Source organism: Capra hircus, chromosome 4 (assembly GCF_001704415.2).
Source record: "Capra hircus breed San Clemente chromosome 4, ASM170441v1, whole genome shotgun sequence".
NCBI classification, from domain to species: domain Eukaryota; kingdom Metazoa; phylum Chordata; class Mammalia; order Artiodactyla; family Bovidae; genus Capra; species Capra hircus.
Genome location: NC_030811.1, coordinates 107,507,278 through 107,530,013, shown reverse-complemented (window position 1 = coordinate 107,530,013; position 22,736 = coordinate 107,507,278). Strand labels below are relative to the sequence as shown.

The 22,736-nt window shown below is 39.8% G+C and overlaps 1 protein-coding gene across 4 annotated transcripts in view; it reads left to right on the top strand.

The window, feature by feature from the left end:
- Nucleotides 1–22,736, top strand: part of DYNC1I1 (dynein cytoplasmic 1 intermediate chain 1) — a 368,960-nt gene that overhangs the window by 48,667 nt on the left and 297,557 nt on the right. The window contains exons 3-5 of one of the 4 annotated variants that reach the window (XM_018047394.1): nucleotides 3,331–3,445; nucleotides 6,179–6,269; nucleotides 22,535–22,594. In XM_018047394.1, the coding sequence (XP_017902883.1) occupies nucleotides 3,331–3,445; nucleotides 6,179–6,269; nucleotides 22,535–22,594 (266 nt within the window). Of the gene's footprint in view, nucleotides 1–3,330; nucleotides 3,446–6,127; nucleotides 6,270–22,534; nucleotides 22,595–22,736 lie in introns of all 4 variants that reach the window. The other 3 variants (XM_018047393.1, XM_018047396.1, XM_018047395.1) reach the window with 3 other exon arrangements.

Here is a 22,736-nt window from a genome sequence, read left to right as displayed (position 1 = left end):
AATTGATAGCAGTTAGGAACTGGCTTTATTTCCAATAAGGCCCAGTTACCTAACCTTGCAATTTTCCTGGTCAACGTTGAGTGTCAGCGGCTTTCCTAAGCTTCTGTTGCGTCTAGATGGATGATTTATCCTTACTAATACGTGTCACCTGTCATTGCGTTGTCTGTTTTGTTAAGAAGTAAAAAAGGCAGAAGGCAGAGAATGCGTTGTGGAGGCGCCTTGTGTTGTGGGGGAGACACTTGGAGGTGGAGTTCTGCGTGCTGCTTTTGCACACTGTCCGGCAATGTGTGTTGACACAAGGTTTACTCTCTGGTATGTTTTTGTTCTTGTGTAGTCGCTAAGTCGTGTCCAACTCTTTTGCAACCCGAGCGCCTATAGCCCGCCAGGTTCCTCTGTCCATAGGCTTTCCCAGGCAGGAATACTGGTGTGGGCTGCCATTCCTTCTCCAGGGGATCTTCCCAACCCAGGGATCAAACCCATGTTTCCTGCTGGGCAGTCAGATTCTTTACCACTGAGCCTCCAGGGAAGCCCACTCTAATATGTTTCTTGAATGCTTAATGATGAAAGTTAGAATGAAAGAAAAAACAAATTCTGTGCCTTTCTGCCTAGGGCATATATAACAGAAAGTTATAGATAATATGCCTTCAGTTTATTCAAAAGGAAAAGATTGGATGGCTCTTCTGTTTCACTCTATGTGAGCTTCATTAGAACTCATGGTCATTATCACTGGCACCCTGTTGTCCTTAAATAAGTTTTTGTTGAAGGGATGAAGAAAGGTTCGATTTTTTTGTTGCTATTGCTAGAATATAGAAATGGCTTTGTTATGAGCGCTGGGTCACTGGGAGTTTAGGTGATGCCTTCTCATGGCAGTGTGGTAAAGGAGCTTTCTGAATGGGGTGTAGCTGGTGGAAACTCTCCTGAATGGTGTATAATTCTTAGATTTTATATCTATAACATAACAGTTACCAAAGGCAATCGTTTCATTCATTCAGCATTTTTAGACTGAGCGTCGACTGTGTGGCAAGCCTGGATCTAGATTTGAGGATATAGTTGTGAACAAAATAAACACATATCTATTCTCAGTGAAGTTGACAGTCCAGTCGGTTACGGCTTACCTCTTCACTGTAAAACCATGCTATGCCACTTTGGCTTCCTGAGACGAATTTTGCTTATCTTGTTGTTGTTTTTTTTTTTTAACGTATATTTCAGTAGTGACAGTGGTGATTCCCTTTTCTTTTATTGGCCCGCTTTCCCTTCAGTCCTTCTTTTAAATTTATGATAGGTGAACATTGACATAGATCATCACTCTGCAAGGTCCTTTTAAAAAATCTTAGTTCTGTCTTTGTCTCTGGGCTCCACAGGTGGTGCCAGTGGTAAAGAACCAGCCTGCCATTTCAGGAGACGTAAGAGATGTGGGTTTGATCCCTGAGTTGGGGAGATCCCCTGGAGGAGGGCATGGCAACCCTCTCCAGTATTCTTGCCAGGAGAATCCCATGGACAGAAGAGCCTGGTGGGCTATAAAGACCATAGCGTCACAAGGACTTAGACACAGCTGAAGTGACTTAGCATGCACACATCTTTGGCTCTGTTGTCTGCATAAACTTTGGAACTTGCTAGTTTAAAGGTTAAAATTGGGAAGGAAAGTGAGCTTTCATATCGTCCAAGATTAAACTGCCATTTCAGAAATCTCATGGATTACATGAGAGAACCTGAATCTTCTACCTCCTCATTAGCCCTTATTGATCCCCATCATGGCAGTTTTCCCTCTGACGACAGAGAGCCAACTCATTGGAAAAGACCCTGATGCTGGGAAAGATTGAGGGCAGGAGGAGAAGGGGGTAACAGAGGATGAGATGGATGGCATCACCAACTCAATGGACACGAGTTTGAACAAATTCCAGAAAATGTGAAGGACAGGGAAGCCTGGTGTGCTGCAGTTCATGGGTTTGCAAAGAGTCAGACACGACTTAGCGACTGAACAACAAAGACATCAAATACCTGAGTGTATTTTAAACCCGAGGTGAATAAAACAGAAGCACTGAGCCCCGCACTGTGCGCAAAGATGCATTTTGCTTACAGTCGGTGTGTAGGTTACCGTCTGGGCGCAAGTCAGAGTTGCATGAGCTCTTTCTGTTGTAGCTGCCATGACGGAAATTATGCTTTACTGCTTTGAAATGTACTTTGTACTCCTGAAAGAGGTAATGTGTCTGTGAGGGAGCCCAACTTGCCCCCGGAGAGGAAGGTGTGTCTGATAAGTGGATAATCGGCTTTTGACAAGCTCTGAGACAGTCTCACTCCTGGAAACTCACAAAGCCTTGTTGTGAAGTAGCTGCACATCAAATGGGATGTTATCGTGTTTCAGATGTGGGGCAAATGCCTTGTCTTAAGTAGTAATTGTGTTCTGAAAAAGAAAAGAAACCTGAGTATTTAATCCCACCCCCCCCACCCCCCCGCCCAGAATTCCACCGCCAACCTTCTTTAACCTGTATTTTGGCTTGTTGCTATTTTGGCTTGTTGCTTTTCCTTTAACTTTCCCACCAAGCATTCTGTTTTCCTCATTTCGAAAAGACAAACTGGGCATCAAAAGCTCATACAAAGTGTGTCTTCCCCAAGAAAGCACTTGGGGAAAGAGTGTATCTCTCCTGAATGACTTTTTGTTTTGTATTTTTCCATGTGTACAATTTTCTCCTTTGAGTTAATATGTATAACAGAAAAGCCCATGAAAATCAGAATTATGTAACAATACTTAGATAAGTATTGTTCACATGCCTTAATAAGAATTTTAGCCTGGTTTATTGAAACCATGGTAAACTTAGAGTACTGATACAATCATGTATTTTACAGTTATAGATTTTCATAACTAATCTTACAGCCAGACACTAATAATTCCTTATTTGCATAATCCCAAATGTGAGGCATGAATATTATAAATGCATACTCATCAAGAACTGATAATATGTCTTCCCAGAAGGGACACGGGTATCTAAATAACTAGACAGATTTGTGTTTTTTTTTTTGTTTAAATCCACATCCAAGTTAGAAATATTTTGTCGTGATGGTTTCTTCTGAGACCAAGTGAGAAAAACTCTCCTAACATGATAGAGGCAGGAAAACGCCTTCAACCAGAAGAGAAAGTACTGGGTACTTATAGTAGTTATTAAATAGAGCAGTCACAATGTTTCAGTGTTTTTTCACCCTTTATACACATGTTTATATCTATTTAGGGCTTTTGCCTGGTCTTTGCTGCCATGCATTTACCATTTTCAGTTCCATCCAGAGGCATACTTTTAGCTCGGTTCTCACCTTCTCACTGGCACCTACTTTTTGTAGGCTGACATGCAGCAGAAGAAAGAACCAGTTCCAGATGACTCTGACCTGGATCGCAAACGCCGAGAGACGGAGGCCCTGCTGCAAAGCATCGGGATCTCGCCAGAGCCCCCTCTAGGTACTTTAGAGTGCTTTGTGTTTTAATATAGCCTCAGATTTGACTTGTGTAGGATAGACCATGTCCAGCGTTTACTATTCTGTTCCATCTCCTGTTTTTATGTTTTAAGAAATGCTTTGGCTTATGGTTCAGGTGTATTTATTTTTGGAATTGAGGGGGCTGGAAGGAGATAGGAGGACAGATTGTACAGTGGTTAGCAATTGGCTGCTTACTGGCTGATGCTGCAGCCGACCTACTCCACTGCATTACTGTTAGAGTCTCTTATCCTTGTTAAATGAGTTACCACTGGTAAATATCAGAAATCGCAAGACGGAGGAAAAAAAACTTCATTGCTGAATCCCAGCCTCTCTCTGCCAACCTAAATACTGTGAATCTGGTTATGAATTTCATAACCACCCCAGGCACAGAGTTATTCTATGATGAAAATAGAATGCTCGGTGGGAAACTTAAAGGAAAACTTGAAATGGTGGCAGATTAGCAGCTAATTAACATGTTTAAATTTCTTTGACTCTGTTGTATATCTTGGTTTCATTGCTAATCGGCATCTCTACTGCAGCACCCTTCCTCCGACTCATTCATACCTAGTTACTTATCCATGATCTCATTTTATTCAGGGTTTGGATGTTGAACTATTTCTTTTATTTTTGTTGAAGGTGACTTGTACATAATATGTTTATTCTGTCACTATATATCACTCATGTGATAAGTTATTTTATTTTTCTTTATCCATTTGCTTTCCATACATTTCAGAGTAATCCTAAGGTGTCTGTAAAACTATGTTATATCCAATATAGTAAAAAAAAAAGCTTTAGAAATAATACATATAAATAAAGATAGTATCCGATCCCCTTTTATAAATTGTTCATCTTTTAATTCCATCATCGGCTTTTATATTAACATAAATTTTCATTTATTTCCATAATTACTTAAATTAACAATAAAAATTATCCCATGAACAATAAAATGGCAAGTGTGTATATCAATACAAGTAAGTAAAGGGGCAAAATGTAATAATCATATAAATTATTAAGTGTTTCTGGATATAATTCAGTACATACACACAAAACTAAAACACCATGAAAAAACATTTTATACTCAACCTCAGTGTGTATTAATAGTAAGTAAAATCATATGTCTAACAATGATATAATAAACCCCAAAAAGACGTTGATTATTTTGTTAGTTTCTTTGTGGTAAGGGAGATGTAGCCCACAGGATATTTGAGTGATGGGTCTTCTGTGAGGAGCTGACAAACCTTTTTATTCCTTAGTTGACAAGTAATACATGTTAGACCCTTGGCAATTATATTTTTGCCACAAAATAGGCTTTGAAGTTTTGCTGCAGTGTGAACACTGGTTAAACACAACCGTAGAAGATTTGTTCTCCCCTAACCTGCATAAAGCCAGCAATTAAACCTTAAGAGCAAAACAGTTTAAACATCCCTAAACCATGACCAAATTCTGAACTATCCCGTCATCCCTGCCAAAGGGCTCTGGCAAAAGTGGACCCCGTTTTCAACTTTTATCCATCTCTCCGACTTACCCTCTGACTTATTGCAGAGAGTAATCAGTGAATTAATTGTAGAACCACGTGAAATTCCTAGTTTCTTGACAGATCTGCCATTGTGTTATAGGATTTGGGCAACATAGTTAAACCCTTTACCTTATTAAATAAATAAAAGGAAATTGCACATGATTGAAACCAAATGGGAATCTACACTATGGATTGAAGTTTCTTGCTGCCCATATGGCGTCTCTGGCATGAGTGATACTGAGATCCCGTTCTCATCTGGCCTGGAGCCACCTTGGCTATTTGGTGCAGCTTCTATCTGAAGGACATTTGGCTTGTATCTGAAAGACAGAGGGGAAAAAAATCCACTTGCATTTCCTCTGATTTATTTTCTTTTATTACCCTTGTCTTTGAGAGTTCCAGCCTGCACTGACCTTGCTCTGTGAACCTGTTTCTCCTGTCTTCAGAATGGCGGTTTGCTTACGTGTACACGGCAGTGCTTTCTAGAGCTGCCAGACGCAAAGCACACAATTCCCAAACACAGTAAACAGTGCAAGGGGATGAAACTATTAATTAAGTGTAAAAATAAAGCGGCCTGGCATCGTGCTTTGTTTTGAAAGAGATTTTTAAATTACCGGGTTCAACATTTGCCCTTTTCTCTATCTGTCGTTTAGTCTCTCATAGCAAATGCAGTGTATACCCCACAGACAATAGGCTTGCCTCCAAGTGCAGACATGCAGCAGGCTTTTCTGACACCCCGTGACCCTCTAAATAGTCCTCAGAATCACTTATTTCATAATCATTTAAAGTTTTATAGACACCTCGTTTTATTTTGAATAGGTCACATCTATACTAACAAAATGAAGTGGAGGATTAGAATTATCTGGATAGTTCATGCTAGAGAGGGATTTGCCTTGAATTATCCAGGTAACTGTTTTGATTCTCCATTTTACTTTGTTAAGGTGGACATGGCCTTAGAATCTCTAAGTTAATTCTGTCTAAATTCATTTCAAATTTTAATTTCCGAAGTATGAAAAATTCACTGGACTCTTTTCCTTTTCTTTTCTTTCCTTTTTTTTTTTTTTCCTTATCCCATCTCAATCTTTCCTGGCCATACAATCACTTTAATTTGAGCCCGTTTGTTTTGATTTATCTGACACTGCTCTTCCCCAGTGCAGCCGCTGCATTTTTTAACATGGGATACCTGTTATTTTCATTATTTAGTCCCAACCCCTATGTCTCCCTCCTCGAAATCAGTGAGCACTCCCAGTGAAGCTGGAAGCCAAGACTCAGGCGACCTGGGACCGTTAACAAGGTAAGAATTGTCCCTTCACCAAGGCCGTGGTGGGATGTCAATATTACCTCCCTCCCTCCCCACCCCACCCCCCAAAAAAGCAAGAAACCAAAAGTCTGGAAAACCACACCATTACATTACACATTGTTAACTGTGCGTTCCTCTTTACATATCAGTCATTTTTTTATGTTTACATTTATGGTGGCTTGCTATTTTTGGTGACGTAGGATTGACTTTGAACCCTCGAAGTGATAAGTATCACTCTTGCGTGAATAGGCTAATTTAACACCACGTGTCTTATTTGACAAACTCAAGCATATCCATTGGCTTCAGTTTAAAAGAAAGTAGGGAAGGACCAAAGACAAATGGAATGTATATCTAGCTTCTCACTATTCTACCTTGGTTTTGGTTTCCATGAGAATCTTTGTGAGTGTAACACTGAGATATTCTAACCCTAAATTTACTTTTTCAAAAGTCTTGTTTATTTGCTTAGTAGAGTTGGCAAATTTGAGAGCTCGGCCCCCAAAGTGCTTTTATTATCATTATCAATTATTATAATCATCAGGATTAACTGCCTCATTTTTGTCAGTTGCCAAACTTTTATTACACTAGGTATATTCCAAGATTATGTAACTAACTTCTCAAGGCTGATATACACAGTCTCTAATTTGACCACTGAGGGAACATCCAAAATGTAGCAATGTGATGAGAGAAAGGAGGAGGCTTATTAATATGCATGGGGTCATGGAAACTTTCTCAATCCAGATGTCTTCAGCAGTATTCCCACATGTGGGTGCCCATAGGCAGGCGATAGAGATGAGTGGGGAGTGGGGCCTTTGGCAGCTTGTTAGCTAGCACTCCCTTTATAAAGCTCAGATGGTCTCGTCATAGCTCTTGGGCTGGTTGAGCTCAAATGGGAACATGGACCCAATTTTTCCACACCTTTCAATTTTTCATGAGAAGCTAAGAATGCAAATATTTATGCAACAGTCTCATGGACATTAAATGTTAATGACTTTGTTAAAAGGAGTTGTGGGCTAGATTTGGCTCGTGAGTGGGTGATGTCTGACCTCTCTCTGACTTTTGAAATAATCATAAAACATTTTAATAAAGGTTTAATAAAAGAAGCAATCATCCGCAGCCCCAGCATTTTAACAGATCAGCCTTTGTCTTGTCAGGGTGCCTTTCAATCCTTAACCTGTTTGTATGTCTTGCTACTGTATTGCTCCTGGAGGAAGTGAAGTGAAAGTCGCTCAGTCATGTCCGACTCTTTGCGACCCTATGGACTTACATAGTCCACGGAATTCTCCAGGCCAGAATACGGGAGTGGCTAGCCTTTCCCTTCTCCAGGGGATCTTCCCAACCCAGGGATTGATTGAACCCAGGTCTCCCACATTGCAGACAGATTCTTGACCAGCTGAGCCACAAGGGAATTCCTGCAGGAGAGGTATACGATTTTGCATTTTTCTCTGTTCACTTAACACCTTATCATGAGCATTATCTTCTGATGGTCCGTTGTTTTCAGAAAAGCCTCAGCAATTTTGGTAGAGAAAAACAGAAATGAGAATAGGGTTAGACTGTGTTGTAGGATTTTTAGCTTTCTGAAATCAATACATAAGACTAAAATGATTTCATCAATACCTGTCTGTTCATGTGTTTCAGACTTGAGTGTTTTATTTTCATAGGGTCTATTGAAACAGGTTGGACACTGCTTTCAATTTGAGAAAAGTGAACATAGAGGCTTTTGTGGGCACCAGGCTGGTTTGCGTTAGCAAATCGCCTTTGTGATTTGGAGTAGCACACGTCTTCCCTCATTTTTAGCTTTGAACACTTCAAAAGGTCTTTGAGGGTGGGGGAGGAAAAATAATAATAACACAGCATGTAAGAACTAACATTTATACAAGAGCTGGCACAATATAATCACATTCCTCAGGGGGGTCCATTGACCTGTCATTAAGTTAATATATTTGCCTGTTTCTGCCCAGCGATGGTATTGTGTCAGTGATGTGTAGTGTCGAGGGGTTCCATTGGCAGTGTTAAATACTATTACCGACTTCATAGTTGATCAGCCCTTTTGAAAACTTCTAGAGAAAGTTGACTGATGCTGTTAGCGCTCTGGGGACAGCAGCAGTTATTCTGTTGGAGGGAACGCCATTCCTTTCCCCTTCTTACATGATTTTTTTAACTTAACCACTTTGGAAGAGGTGCTATCTACTCCCACCTCACACAAACTCCGACTAGCTTCAGTTCTTTATAGAAACATTCTGGCAAGAGCAGGCAACTGGAAGTCAATGAGTATATCCCTTGCTAAGTGCAGGTTTCATAGGGATGCAAAGAAACTGGCTTTGAGGAAATGATTTTTCGGAAGAACTGAGCACAGAGTTGGCTTGAGAAGGCATTAGGAATAGCTTGGTAAACTGTGCCCTTGTTTTGAACTTAGGCACATTCCATGCAAATTTATGTTTTTGTTTCCATAAAGTATATATGTGAGTAAAATTTCAGAAGAATGTTATATTTCAGTTTTTAAAATTCTACTTGGAATGTCTTTTTCTGTAGAAGAAACATCTTTGAAAGCAGTTACTGTTAACTCTAACACTTCATAAAACACGAGACTGAGAAAAGCACTTGGTAATTCCTAAGAATATAACGCTATAGCCATAAATTTGCATATTTGTGTAGAATTTGGACTTTTTGAAAAGTGGAAAATCTTGCAGAAGATAACTTAGGAATCAAAGCAACACATCTGGTCCTGCCTAAAGGTGCACATAAATTCTTTCATTTGCCAGACTTTCAAACCAAAACTACAGTTTGCTTTGCAGAGCCAGAATTAGCAAACATTTCTTATATAACCCCTGTAAGTGGTTAATTTGGAAATTGGCATACTTAATATGCCCTATTATAAAGAAAAGGTTAAATGGTGCTTTAAACATATGAAGTATAACAAAAATTTCTTTTATTGATTTTTAGGAGCAGTTAAGTAAATTTTCTAAACTGAGTGAATAGAGAGTAGATATATTTAACATTTTTTCAATTATACTAGTGTGATTTAATTTTTAAACTTATAGTTTCATAATTTGTGTTCCAATTTCTGCTTCTGTAGTTACAGCCTGCTTCTCATTACAATTTACATTTGTGGTACTTTTCTCTTTCTCATAATTAGTTTTGGTAGAGTCAATTAATCATTGCTTGTTTAAACATACTAAACAAAGAATAAGCTCTTGGGTTTCAAAAAATTAACCTATTAATAAAAAATTTGAAAGACTAGTTTTACATATAAATGTAGATGAAAAAAATCCTAAATATGTTATTTGTAGCTGGAATCCAATACAATATTAAAAGGATACAATGTTATGCTTAATTGTGTTGGATTTAAAAATTCAAGGATATTTTAGTATAGAAAAATGTTACCTTTATTCAGCATATAAAAAGGTCAAAGAGGGAAAAGTAAATATTGCAGTGTATACTGAAATGGTACTTGCGAAATGTAAACATCTAGTCTCATATTTTAAAACTTAGTAAACTAGGAATATAAATGTTTTTCTCAATATGATAAAGAATATTAATTTCAAAGCAAGAGCTTACATCTTTGATACATGAGAGTGAAGCATTAGCATTTTATAGCTCTTAAAGAATGATTTATGTTTAGTTGAATACATGTTTCTCTTCCTCAGGAAATGATAGGTTCCTTGTGATAATGGAGTAAGTCATATTTGTGGTTGTGTCCATATAATAGGTGTTAAACATTTATTGGAAGAATCAAGTATCACCCTACTTTTTACAGGGCATGGAGGCACAGAGAGAAGAAATAATTTTCTCAGGTTCACACAGGGCATAGCTGCAATGCTAGGTTTGAACCTGGGCAGGTCGATACAAGTTTCCACAATCTATACCCCAGCCCTACATCATCTCTAACAGCAATTGCTATGTGATACACAATCTGCTCCATAAAGTAATCATGATTAAACAAATTAGTATCTGTAAAGCACCAGGAAAGGAGTCTGACATGAATTAAGAATATGTGAGTTTTATCTATTAGGTTGATGGAGAAGTAATTGTGGTTTCAGACAATGAATTTTAAATCATTAGAACTAGGCTCAAACACATTTTTATTAATCAAAATAGGAACCATTACAATCAATACCTTTTTGCCAATGAGAAATGTTTGTTTATTCCTGTAGCATAAAAACCCATGCTTCAGGATTCATGGAACTCTTGGAAAGCATTTTCTGCCTCCTGCTTGTTGTAGAAGCATTTTCTTTTCCTTTTTGTTTCAGATTTTATTTTATTTTACTTTACAATACTGTATTGGTTTTGCCATACATCAACATGAATCCACCATGGGTGTACACGTGTTCCCAATCCTGAACCCCACCCCCCACCTCCCCATACCATCCCTCTGGGTCATCCCAGTGCACCAGCCCCAAGCATCCTGTATCCTGCATCGAACCTAGACTGGCGATTCGTTTCTTACATATTATACATGTTTCAATGCCATTCTCCCAAATCATCCCACCCTCTCCCTCTCCCACAGAGTCCAAAAGACTGTTCTATACATCTGTGTCTCTTTTGCTGTCTCGCATACAGGGTTATCGTTACCATCTTTGTAAATCCCATATATATGCGTTAGTATACTGTATTGGTATTTTTCTTTCTGGCTTACTTCGCTCTGTATAATCAGCTCCAGTTTCATCCACCTCATTAGAACTGATTCAAATGAATTCTTTTTAACGGCTGAGTAATACTCCATTGTGTATATGTACCACAGCTTTCTTATCCATTCGTCTGCTGGTGGACATCTAGGTTGCTTCCGTGTCCTGGCTATTATAAACGGTGCTGTGATGAACATTGGGGTACACGTGTCTCTTTCAGTTCTGGTTTCCTCAGTGTGTATGCCCAGCAGTGGGACTGTCGTGGAAGCATTTTGCCTGCAAACGGTTTTTGAGATGCTTGAAGCAGTGGTTGTTGGTTGGCGAGAGGTCAGGTGAATGTGATGGATGAGGCAAAGCTTCGTAGCCCCATTCATTCAACTTCTGAAACTGGTTGTGCCATGTGTGGTCAGGCATTGTCACAGAGAAAAATTGGGCCCTTTTTGTCGACCAGTACCAGCTGCAGGCATTGCAGTTTTCGGTGCATCTCATTGATTTGCTGAGCATACTTCTCAGATATAATGGTTTCGCTGGGATTCAGAAAGCTGTAGTGGTGGGCAGCAGACCACAAAACCGTGACTGTGACCTTGTTTTGGTCCAGGTTTGGTTTTCAAAAGTGCTTTGGAGCTTCTTCTTGGTCCAACCACTGAGCTGGACATCTGCGATTATAAAATCCACTTTTCATCACACGTCACAATCTGATTGAGAAATGGTTCTTTGTTGTATAGAATAAGAGAACACAGCACTTCAACATGACGATTTTTTGATTCTCGGTCAGCTCATGAGGCACCCACTTATCCAGCTTTTTCATCTTTCCCATTTGCTTCAAATGCCTAATGACCATATAATGGTCGGTGTGGAGTTCTTTGGCAGGTTCTCATGTGGCTTAAGAGGATCAGCTTTGGTGATGGCTCTCAGTTGGTCACTGTCAACTCTCAGTGGCCATCCATTACGCTCTTCATCTTCAAGGCTGTCTTCTGCTTTGCCAGACTTCTTGAACCACCACTGCACTGTACGTTCATTAGTAGTTCCCAGGCTGAACGTGTTGCTGTTGCGAGTTGTGTCTGCCGCTTTATGACCCATTTTGAACTCAAATAAAAATATCGCTCAAATTTGCTTTTTGTTTAACACAATTTCTGTAAGTCTAAAGTAAATGTAAAATACACAGTAGGTAATAAGTCATTAGCAAAAAAATAAGGCAAGAAATGCTCATTGAAATGATATATAACATAACCATATTTATTAAAAGATGTATTCCAGTATCAAATGGCAAAGTTCAACAATGCAAAACCGCAATTACTTTTGCACCAATCTAATATCACTGTTTGATTTACCCTAATCCTTAATTCCTAACCTTCAGATATTTGACCAGAAATGAATCTATTTAAGTGATAATAATTCAGCCCACATTTATTCTTATGTACATGGATGGTTTATAAGGGACTTTGCTTTAGGGATGTTCTCATGTTTGGCTGAGACTCCTTAGGCTTCCCAGTGACAAAGCTAAATTAGAGAACGCGTTGGCTTGTAGAAGCTAGGAAAAGTATTGACATCATAAAGTTTACTGTACACCAGGGCATAGGCTACACACTGTCCAAAACTTGATTTAAAAGGAATACTTTCCAAATGATTTCAAAGATAAAATATGTCTCAGTATGATAACATATTGTGCAATCTCTTACTACATAACCTCCTTAACAAGATAGAAGATGACTGATATTTGAATTTTGTGACAAGTGGCTTGGGTGGATGGATACAGTAATTCCATTGATTTCTGTCTTCCTTTTGGACCATCTATGGCCTTAATATCATCACTAAGTTCTACCTTCCAATCAGTCAAGGACACTCAAGCACCCCCCATTTATTTTTAATAACCTCTTATTATTATAGAAATAATATCAGTTCATTTTATACAATTAGAAAAGATAAATGAGCAAAAGTAGAACAAACTATGTTCCTACGAAGAATATGCATTAGCATTCTTCATACCTTGGTGTATATTCTTCCACACAAGATGTATGTCATCATATATATCATAAATGATGTCATACTGTACCAACTGAAGAACTTGCTTTTCTATTCAAGTATTTCCATTTTTCCATTTCAGTACATTTTCAACTTCTCTACTGTATATACCATCTTCAGATTTCCCCAGTTGCTCCAAACATACTCCCATTATATTAAAATTGCCTTCCTTCCCAGCTGTCAATACCTATCAGCTAAAACCCTTATGTCCTTGATTTTTTGTAGAGAGGTGAACCCTCTCCCAAGGGGGCCTTAGATGCAGCAGAAACAGAAGTGTCTTCCAAAACCCTCAACAGGAGAACAGAAGTATGGAGTGAGTGGATTAGGGCTCTTTGGGGCTTCTAGCTTCATGTGCATACCAGACCAGAACTGAAACAATACAGTATTGTAAAGTAAAATAAAGTGAAATTTAAAAAAAGAACTGAAACAGATGTCTGCAGATACTCTGCTATTCAATTTCAACGGTAGGCTTCCATATAGTTCATGTTGTTTTATATTGAGAAAATGCTTTGGGTAAAATTCAGATATTTAATAAACCCTACCTTTCCCTGATCCACGTATTGCCTAGTGAAGTCATGAATAAGGCAATTAGAAGAATTTATTCATGGTCAACTTGTACTGGCTGCACCCAGTCACCACTTTTTTCTCGTGATTTGAGGAGAGGAAAGTGTGTTCAGGGGCTCCGTGAGCTGAATGCCCAACACAAAATCCTCAGGACTTTCAACTTCATCCACACTTGGACTCCACTGGATTCTCTGGCACTCTGTGAACCTCAACGGATTTTTACCTCTTTTTGGTGAAACCATCCCCATCTTTTAAGGTGCTCTGATAACTCAGAGGCTAAAGGCAAGATGTTAAGGAGGTTTTGGTAAAGGTGAAAAAGTACAATTCAATAATGCAAAACCTAGGGGGGAATTTAGTAAGACTATTACGATTTTGTATGTACAAAATTCATTAAATTATCTTTATGTAAAGAGGAGTTGGCAGGATGCTTGCTACCAGCTAATTGGACTTCAGGGAGACTGAAAATCTCTGATTCGAGGCTATTTAAAAGTCAGTCTTTGCAAATTGAAATAAATTGTGTACTATAGGATTTTTTTTCTTTATGTAGCACATGGACTGACTAGTTAAAAATTGTTGCTATCTTGTCAGGCAGAGAGTTCTGTATATAACCATATGGTTATAGTAACAGGGTAAGCATATATTTTTAGCAGAGTTGCTGAGCTTTCTTCCAGAGAGAGAACCTACCTGATAGCAGGTCCTTTATGGAAGATTTGGGGAAGACACATCCCTTTTTTCTGATGGGAAGTCTTGCATTTCTCTTTGAATCCAGCACAGATGGACTTCCTGTGTGACTGAGTGGCCTGTGTCAGAGCTCCTTGTTAGGGCTTCGCTGTAATGGAGGGAAGATTCTCACACAGTAAATTAAGAAACAGGCTTGGTATAAGTGTGTGTTGCACTGTTCCAGTTTTATTTCTGACATCAGGAAATCTTTATCATCATCACTGCCAGTCCAAAGTAAGGAAATCGTTGAGGCTGGAAAGCAAAACATTAACTCATTATTTAAATGTCATTCTTAATTAATTGACATCACATTAATGATTCTGACAGGCTCAGTGATATGATGGATATTTAAATGTCTTTGTTATTCAATGTATTCCTTTTGGAAATGGCACTTAGAGAAACAGTTTGGGGATGACATTGACTGGAGATTTTCTGTTGGGCACTGTGCTCACATTGGTCCAAACTTTTCTTTATCAGTTTAGTGACTAGTGATTTGTTTGACATAGAAGACATGTGAAGCAAGAGTCCAGAAAAACTCTGGGACTCAGAGTACCCTGCCCTTGAGCAATCTTTCTACCCTAGAGAGAAAAGAAGAAGGTAAAAAGTTGGGCTCCAATGTGGTTGCTTCAGGGACTAATAAAAGTTGATGAGCTCAGAATGAATAAAAGCAACAACATTTTCTCCTTGCAATGAGAACTCTTAGATTTACTTTCTTAGCAACTTTCCCATATATTATACATCAGTGTCAGCTTTAGTTATCATGTTGTATGTTACAGTCCTAGTACTTACTTATCTTGCAACCTGAAGTTTGCACCTTTTGACCACCTTCATCCAATTTCCCCATCCCTACCCTTTGCCTCTAGTAAAAGGGAAGTCTGATCTCTTTTTCTATGAATTTGTTTGTTTTGGATTCTACATATCATTGAGATTACATAGTTTTGTTTTTTTCTATTTCACTTACCATAATGTCTTCAAGGTCCATTCATGTTGTCACAAACAGTAGGATTTCCTCATTTTTTATGGTTGAATAATATTTAATTATCTGTATGTGTGTGCACACCACAACTTTTCTATCCATTAATACATTGAGGTCAGCCTTTTCAAGATAAGCTTTCCTTCTTCAGTAAGGAAGTGAATCTGAAAATTCTTCTGGAACCATGTGATGGCATCATGCCACACAGACTGAGTTCTTCAGAAGTGGCTTGCAGACATGAAGGAAATCAGGCAGACATGCCCTGATGTATGCTCTCATTTTTTTTACATAAAAAAGTAACAACTGTTTCTTAGGGAACCAACTTGCCCTCATACTTAATACCCATCCGCAGAAAATGCAAGTAAAGACCATTCGTTTGTTCTTTCTTTCATCACATTCATTCAATAAATAGTTAAGAATATATCGTGCAACACAGTAAATGCTAGACCTGCGAGGAATATAATGAAGGAATTCTTCTCTCTTCTAAAGATCCCACTTCCAATAAATGACATATTTAATTTGAAGCCATCTGAGGATATGTTTCTATGTAGTTACGGCTCTCAAATATTTGTACTCATAGAGGTGAGCAATGATATAAAGCATTATTCCCAGATGCAGTTAATTTGTATATTCTTGTGGGACAAGTGCTTTTGATTCATTACCTAGAGTCTTGATATTAGGTACTTGGTAAATTTATTTATTGAGGTAGGGGTGTGTGGGTGTGTGTGTATGTGTGTGTGCGTGTGCATACACACTTATGCATGTGCACAGTTTGCAGAAACCTGAATGGGATGGATGCAGGGTGAGTGAAGAGATGAGGACCCAGGTAAAAGCTGGGTAGTTCAAGGTTGCTGGGCTAGTTGCCAGAAGTGGTCTTTGCTCAAGGGGAGCTGTTGGCAGTGGTTAGAGCACTCAGATACAAAGCGAGGATTTCTTAGCAGAAACAAGGCAGAAACCAGTCACTTGGCTCAGGGCAGAAAGGCAGATGGGACTAACAGTGTGTTTGTCTTGATGCTGAGGCCCCTGGGCTTGGTAACAGTGCTCCTTATATCCTTCAGACCATCTGTACTTGGTTTTAAAGCTTGATGCTGGGCTACTATTGAGGTCAAGTGGATTGCAGGTTGGCAAAGAGAACTGTGAGATAAGGAGCTCAGTCCCATAGAGAGTCGAGCTATTTGTGAAAGAGGTGATTGAGGACAAATATATTTAGAGAATAAGGCATTTGAGTTGGGTCTCACATAGTGACTATGCTTTGGACAAGTAGAGATGGGAGAAAGGGCATTCAGATAATATCGAGGGAGATGTGGGAGAGAGGAGACGTGTGGGGATAGAATGTGTGTGAAGGAGACAGTATAAAATACATCCGAGTCTGGGAGGCAGGTATGGCCTTGGAGGTATTTGAGCTTCCTAGTCCCATATTTGAAGCCAGGAAAATATTGAATTTACCTGGCAACTTACTAAATATACAGATACCTAAGGCATAGATCTGAGTTGAGGTCTGGACCACTGCATTTTTGTAACACTTTCAAGATCTGAGGATGTGTTTGGGGGAGCCACTGACCAGATAAAAAGGACAGAAAATGTGAACGAGGATTGTGGTGCTAGAGAAGGAAAGAAGAGCCTGACGAGACAAGAAAAGGTTAAATGCTTTTGGTGTTATGGATGGATATGTCCAAAAAGCATGTGCAAAGGAGGAACTTTGAGTTCAAGGGTGATGAGGACTTCAGGGTTATCTTTTGCAGAAGATATGTGGGCATCTTGGAGATCATCGGTAGCTAGAGAGGTGAGAGGAGAAGAAATTACTCTGGTTGGGGAATGTCTGACTTTATGGGGATGGAAAGAATAAGGATCCTTCCAGAGGTATAACGAGAAGTGAAAAAGACATGGTTTCTAGGGTCAGGAACACTAAAAGAAATAACATGCTTATGAAGGAGCCAATAGTCACCAGAATCATAGCGCTCAAGTATGAGAAACAAGAATAAGCCATGGGATTTGATGGGTTAGTGGTCAGCATCTTCATCATCATCATTTTTGTTATTTACCACTTGTGCTGTTTCATTTCCATAGGGTGAGTTCCTGGGAGTGAAACGAGTTCCAGAGTAATTCTGTGTTTGTGATTCGTGCTCCATGCTGCATGTTGCTTTCCCAAAGAACTGTGCTAGTTTGAAAGGCCACCAGCAGTAGATGAGAGTGCCTCAGCCACATTGAATGTTAGCATTGCAAACGATGGCTCTTTTAAAAAAATGTTTTGTTAGATTTTCTTTTTTAAATTAAATTAATTTATTTCTAAATGAATCAAAGTTGAGTATTTTTAATGATAAAAGGTACAATTCACTAAGAAGATAGACATCATAAACCATTAGACACCTAACAATAAAGAAACAAAGATACAGAAAGCAAAATCAGAAGAAATATAAGGGAAAAGAAAAAAGTATATAATCACAGTGAGACATAGTAACATTTTTCTGAGAATATCAAGTGCAGAAAAATAAGAATAGGAGTATTTTAAGTGATGTCATTAAAAATTTATATATGATAGATTTCTATTTATATTACTCTTATAGCCTACACAAATATATTTAAAACTTTGTATTTCATATGTTGTTATTAGATGTCCATAGGACATTTAGAAAAAGTGGCAAAAAGATAAACATTACTAAATTTCAAAAAATATAATTCTTCTTTTTGTGATTCCGTTATACATACACACATATATTATCTTTGAAATTATTTTCCAATGTAGGTTATTACAAGATATTGACTCTAGTTCCCTATGCTATACAGTAAATCCTTGTTGCTTGCTGCATATCTATTTTTTTTTAAATTAGAAATCTAGCATTCTGTTCATACTGAGTCAAACAAGTGGAATCAAAATGGCAAATGATAGTTCTTAACGACTGCCTTCCAAGTATTTATCAGACATCTCTCTCTTAAAACCAAAACAAACAAATGAAAAAAAAAGGTAAGAGCAAAGATGCTCTTTAAGGGAAAAATATTAAGACTGTCTACTCTGGAGTCTAAGCAAATGGGAAGAAGACTGAAAACTACCAACATGCTCCGAACAGGAAGGAATTAACCGCTCATCAGGGAGTGTGGTTACACAACACAGACATCATGTCTCTTACCCCTAAGTTATGCTTTCTGTGGAGGGCCAGGGATTGCTTTGCTTTGTTTGAATTTTTACTTCCCTCTATCTAATAAACTGAGCGAATAAGATTGGGCCAATGAAGAGAGACTTTTGTAGCCAGCTGAATAGTAAAAGGGTGTGATAAAAACTTCTGTTTGTCTCTTAATGGGTTCACTGCTAGTTTGAATATTCTTTTTCTTTGTCATATTCTTTTTCTTTATAAGAAATATTGAAAAACAGATTGTTCTGCAGATTATTAACTGTTATATGGTAGGCCTTTTTAGATGAGATACCAGAGGCTACACTATTCAACATGTTTAGTATCCAATAAGTGAGTGATTATTCACCGTGGTGTGGGAAGATTCTATATCTAGAAGTTTGAAACAAGTTGGGAAATGGGACCTTAGAGTCTGTCCAGAACTGCCAATCCAACCATAGGGCCACGGAGCCACGATGGTGCCACATTAGGTTAGAAATCACTAGGTTATTCAGTATCTGTGCAAGTAGCAGCTTCCTCATGAAAAAAATCCTCCTGTGGATCCTCAGAGAGTTAGCCTAAGAAATCAACCTACAGTTGATCAGAGCAGACAAATACAGCTCTTAAAAATGAGCAAACAAAACCAATATGGTTTCCCAGACAGGAACAATAGACAAAATCTAATTGACAGAATTAAAGATTACATTCAGCAAAACGGGTTCTATTGGTCATCCCAAGAAAGTAGGGAAAGTGGAGACTCTGGCAGCAGTGAGTGGTGGTCTAGTCCTGTTATAAAATGTGGACATGATGGGCATAGGCCAGGGAGAAGCTTTAATAGTTAAAAATTCATCTTCACTTGTTCTAATTCTAAAGACACTGCTAAAGTCTGACTTCCCAGGAAGTCAGTCTTCAAGGGAGAAGACTTCTTCAGGCTTGTATAATTAATTGGTCAGCCTGGCATTTGCTGTTCCTGTGACAGATTGGTGACTTGGCATCTAAAATATAACTTATCAGGTCTAGTAGTCTTACTTTAAGGGTGCAGCGTGTTCAGGTGAGTTGTAGGTAAATAACAGAACAGCTGTGACCACCTGGGAGCTGCCACATTCTTCCCTTGCCTGAGAAGAGTGAAAAAGGCCCCCAAATTGTCCCATCAGAAACCTGAGCGCAGAGGAGCTGATCCCAGCCCTTATGAGGGAATGCTTCTCACAGTCAGCCAGAGCCAGAGGCTACTCTGTCTGTAGCCAAGGAAGTATCCATAAAGATAAAAGGTTTGGACTCCAGAGATACGTGAACAGCAAGGGTGAATCACTGCAATGGATTCGGTCACTTCCATCATCTGAAAGGAAGTGATGGAACCAGTGTCTGGAGCCAGGAAGAGCTGCTTTCCTTGGGCAGAGAATGAGCGCACAGCAGCAGTTTTCACCCTGGCTGCACATGAGAGAGTTTCAAAAAAATCTGGATGCCTGGGTCCCACCCCAAACATTCTGATTTCATTGGTTTAAAAGTGGCCTGGGCCTTAGGCCAGCGTGTGTGAATCACTTGTTTAGATGCTGATGTATTTGAGGATCACTGATGCTTTCTGCCTGCCAACTAGTGGAAGCAATAGTCTAGCCTAGCTATTCTCTAAAGGTGGTTCTAGGATCAGCTGTGAGCATTCCCTGGGAACTTGTTAGAAATACAGATTCTCAGCCCCACCCCAGAACTACTCAAATCAGAATTTCTGGGCTTGAGGGTCAGCACGTGTATTTTAACAGTCCCTCCCAGTCATTCTGATCCATGTTAGAGTTTGAAAACCACTGATCTAAGTCCAGACCTTACTACTCGAAGTGTGGTCCACAGCCCAGCAGCATCTACCCTGCTAGGAGCTATTAGAAATGCAGAATCTCAAGCCACCCCAGACCTACTAAATCAGGATGGGCATTTTAAACAATATTCCCAGGTGTCTGTGCATTAAAGGTTGAGAAACACTGGGCCTCCTTGGTGGCTCAGACAGTAAACTTTGAGAAGCATTGGTCCCAGAAACAGGGACCAAGTAGTGTTCTCACCAGACTTTAGTTGACATCTTTCAGTGCATTTAGGTCAGAGGACAAGAGCATAACCGGAACTTACCGGAGGAGCTTAGAAACTGCGTTCTGATACCTCTGCAGGAGGCGCTTAGGTGGGTTCCATTATATAGGTGGTGCATTGTGTCAAAGAAACATTGGTAGTAGATACAGTAGCTATTTCACTTTCACAGTAAATGTGGCCTGCTAAAAACAGCTACTGTTGATCAAATACTTTGTGCTGTATAGGTGTAATTGCATGCAATCCCTATAGAAAACCAGAGAGAAACAATCCATCCATCCATCTGTTCAACTATTGTTTTATTATACAAGCATGCATTGTGGGACAGATTGAGAAAGGAGCACTGACATATATATATGTCTATATATATATATATATATATACTACCATATGTGAAATAGGCAGCTAAAGCAAAGCTGCTATATAACAGAAGGAGCCCAGCCTGGCTCTCTGTGATAACCTGGGGGGGTAGCATGGGGGTGCAGGGCAGGAGAGAGGCTCCAGAGGGAGGGGATATAGAGAGAGAGTTATAACTGATTTGCATTGTTGCATGGCAGCTGTATTTGCATTGTTGTATGCCAATACAACGTTATAAAGCAATTATCCTGCAATTAAAAAATCAGGGAAAATACACATGCATGCCAGGCACGGGCCTAGGCATATTCTTATAATTTAGGGATGTAGCTCTTCCTGCTATTTTGAGACTTAATTCCAGAGTTACACAGCAAACAGTCATAAATACACTGATGTATAATAAAGCCGTAGGTAAAGATACCTTATGAAAAAAGTAAAACAGGATAAGAGAACGGGATGAAGAGTGAGGAGGAAGTGCTGCTTGCGGGAGGTGGTGAGAGAAGGAAAGCCTCTCTGGTCAGGTGACATTTGAACTGAGACAGAAACGAAGCAAAAGCAGGAGCCATGTGGCTCTTTGGAGAAAAAACATCCAGGAGGACACAGTGAGGGCGAGGCCCTCCCTTAGAGGTGGATTGGGAAGAGAGCTGCAGGCCAGGTCATGAATTGTCACATAAGGCATGGTAAATCCTTATGGACAAGGAAACTGAGTGGGCTTCTTAAACTTCAAAATGCCCCCGGATGACCTGGGGCCTTATTAAACTGTAGTCCAGAGTCAACAAGTCTGGGTGAGATCTGAGGCTTGGCATTTCCAGCAAGTTCCCTGAGATGCTGATGCTCCTGGTCCATGACCTACTCTCAGAGTAAGCACGAGGGTGCAGGGGTTGAGAACGGAAGCAGCATGCCCACTGTCACAGAGCTAGTAAGTCACAGAGGCAAGATTTGAATCTCAGGTGCCTGACCCCAAAGTCCCTACTGTCCATTGGCTGCCTCCCAGGTACTTAAGTCTCACTCACCTGTTAACTATATACCACACGGGAAATTTAAAGGGCCTACCCAAGAAAGGGCCTTGTGTGCACTCTGTTCATGGAAGAGCTCCTTTTATGTGGTGGAGAACTAACAAGGGAAGTTGATAACTGTTGGTAACCTTGGTAACCATTGATACTTTGTGCTAGCTCTTGTGAAGTACTTAGAAGACGTTAAGACATCCCTGGCATCTTTCGAGATGAATGATATTGCCATTGGTGACCGTCTTGGTGTCATACATAAGAAACACCAAAATACCCATGAGCCTCGAAATCTAATGCACTGTAATAGCAGTCACTGACCCAAGGAAGCCAGTTATTCTCCAGGCTCTGCACTCATGCTCTGCCTGGCCCAGCCTCCCGAGATGCTTCTACTCTGGCCCATTTGAACCCTTGCAGTTGGTCACCATCACTGCCTGGGGAATGCTTGCTGCTCCCTGGCTCTGGGGTACATACGAAGCAGTTTGCATGCTCCAGTCAAGCGTGCTTCAGTATAGAATGAAACAACCATGAAAAGGGGGTGTGTGGGGGTGGATGAATATTTAGCTCTGGGTTTCCTTCCATGGAAACAACTGTAGCTTCCAGTATCAAGCAGTTGTTCCAGAGGAAGGGCGGCTTCTCGCTTTCTCGTGTCCCTTGATATTCACGGGGTCTCCCTGGCTCCTGGGGGTTGTGGGGGCGACAGAGTGGGGAGATGCCCTGTGTATGCATTGTATATGCTGTTGCCTTGATGAATGACATGGTTTGGTTTGGTTTGTTTCCCTCCCCTTTTGTTAATTCTCTGTGTTCTTTTTCCTTTGTGCTGCGCGATTAGGACCCTGCAGTGGGACACAGACCCCTCAGTGCTCCAGCTGCAGTCAGACTCAGAACTTGGGTATATGTCTGCTCTTTTGTTACTCCTTTCATTATTCCCTGGCTACGGTTGTGTTGAAAGGCCGGAGCCGTCGTTGCTCTTGCTTTTTTCCCCTTTGTTGAATTTCCAGTTTGATAAAGTTTATTTCCTTCTGTCAGTGTGC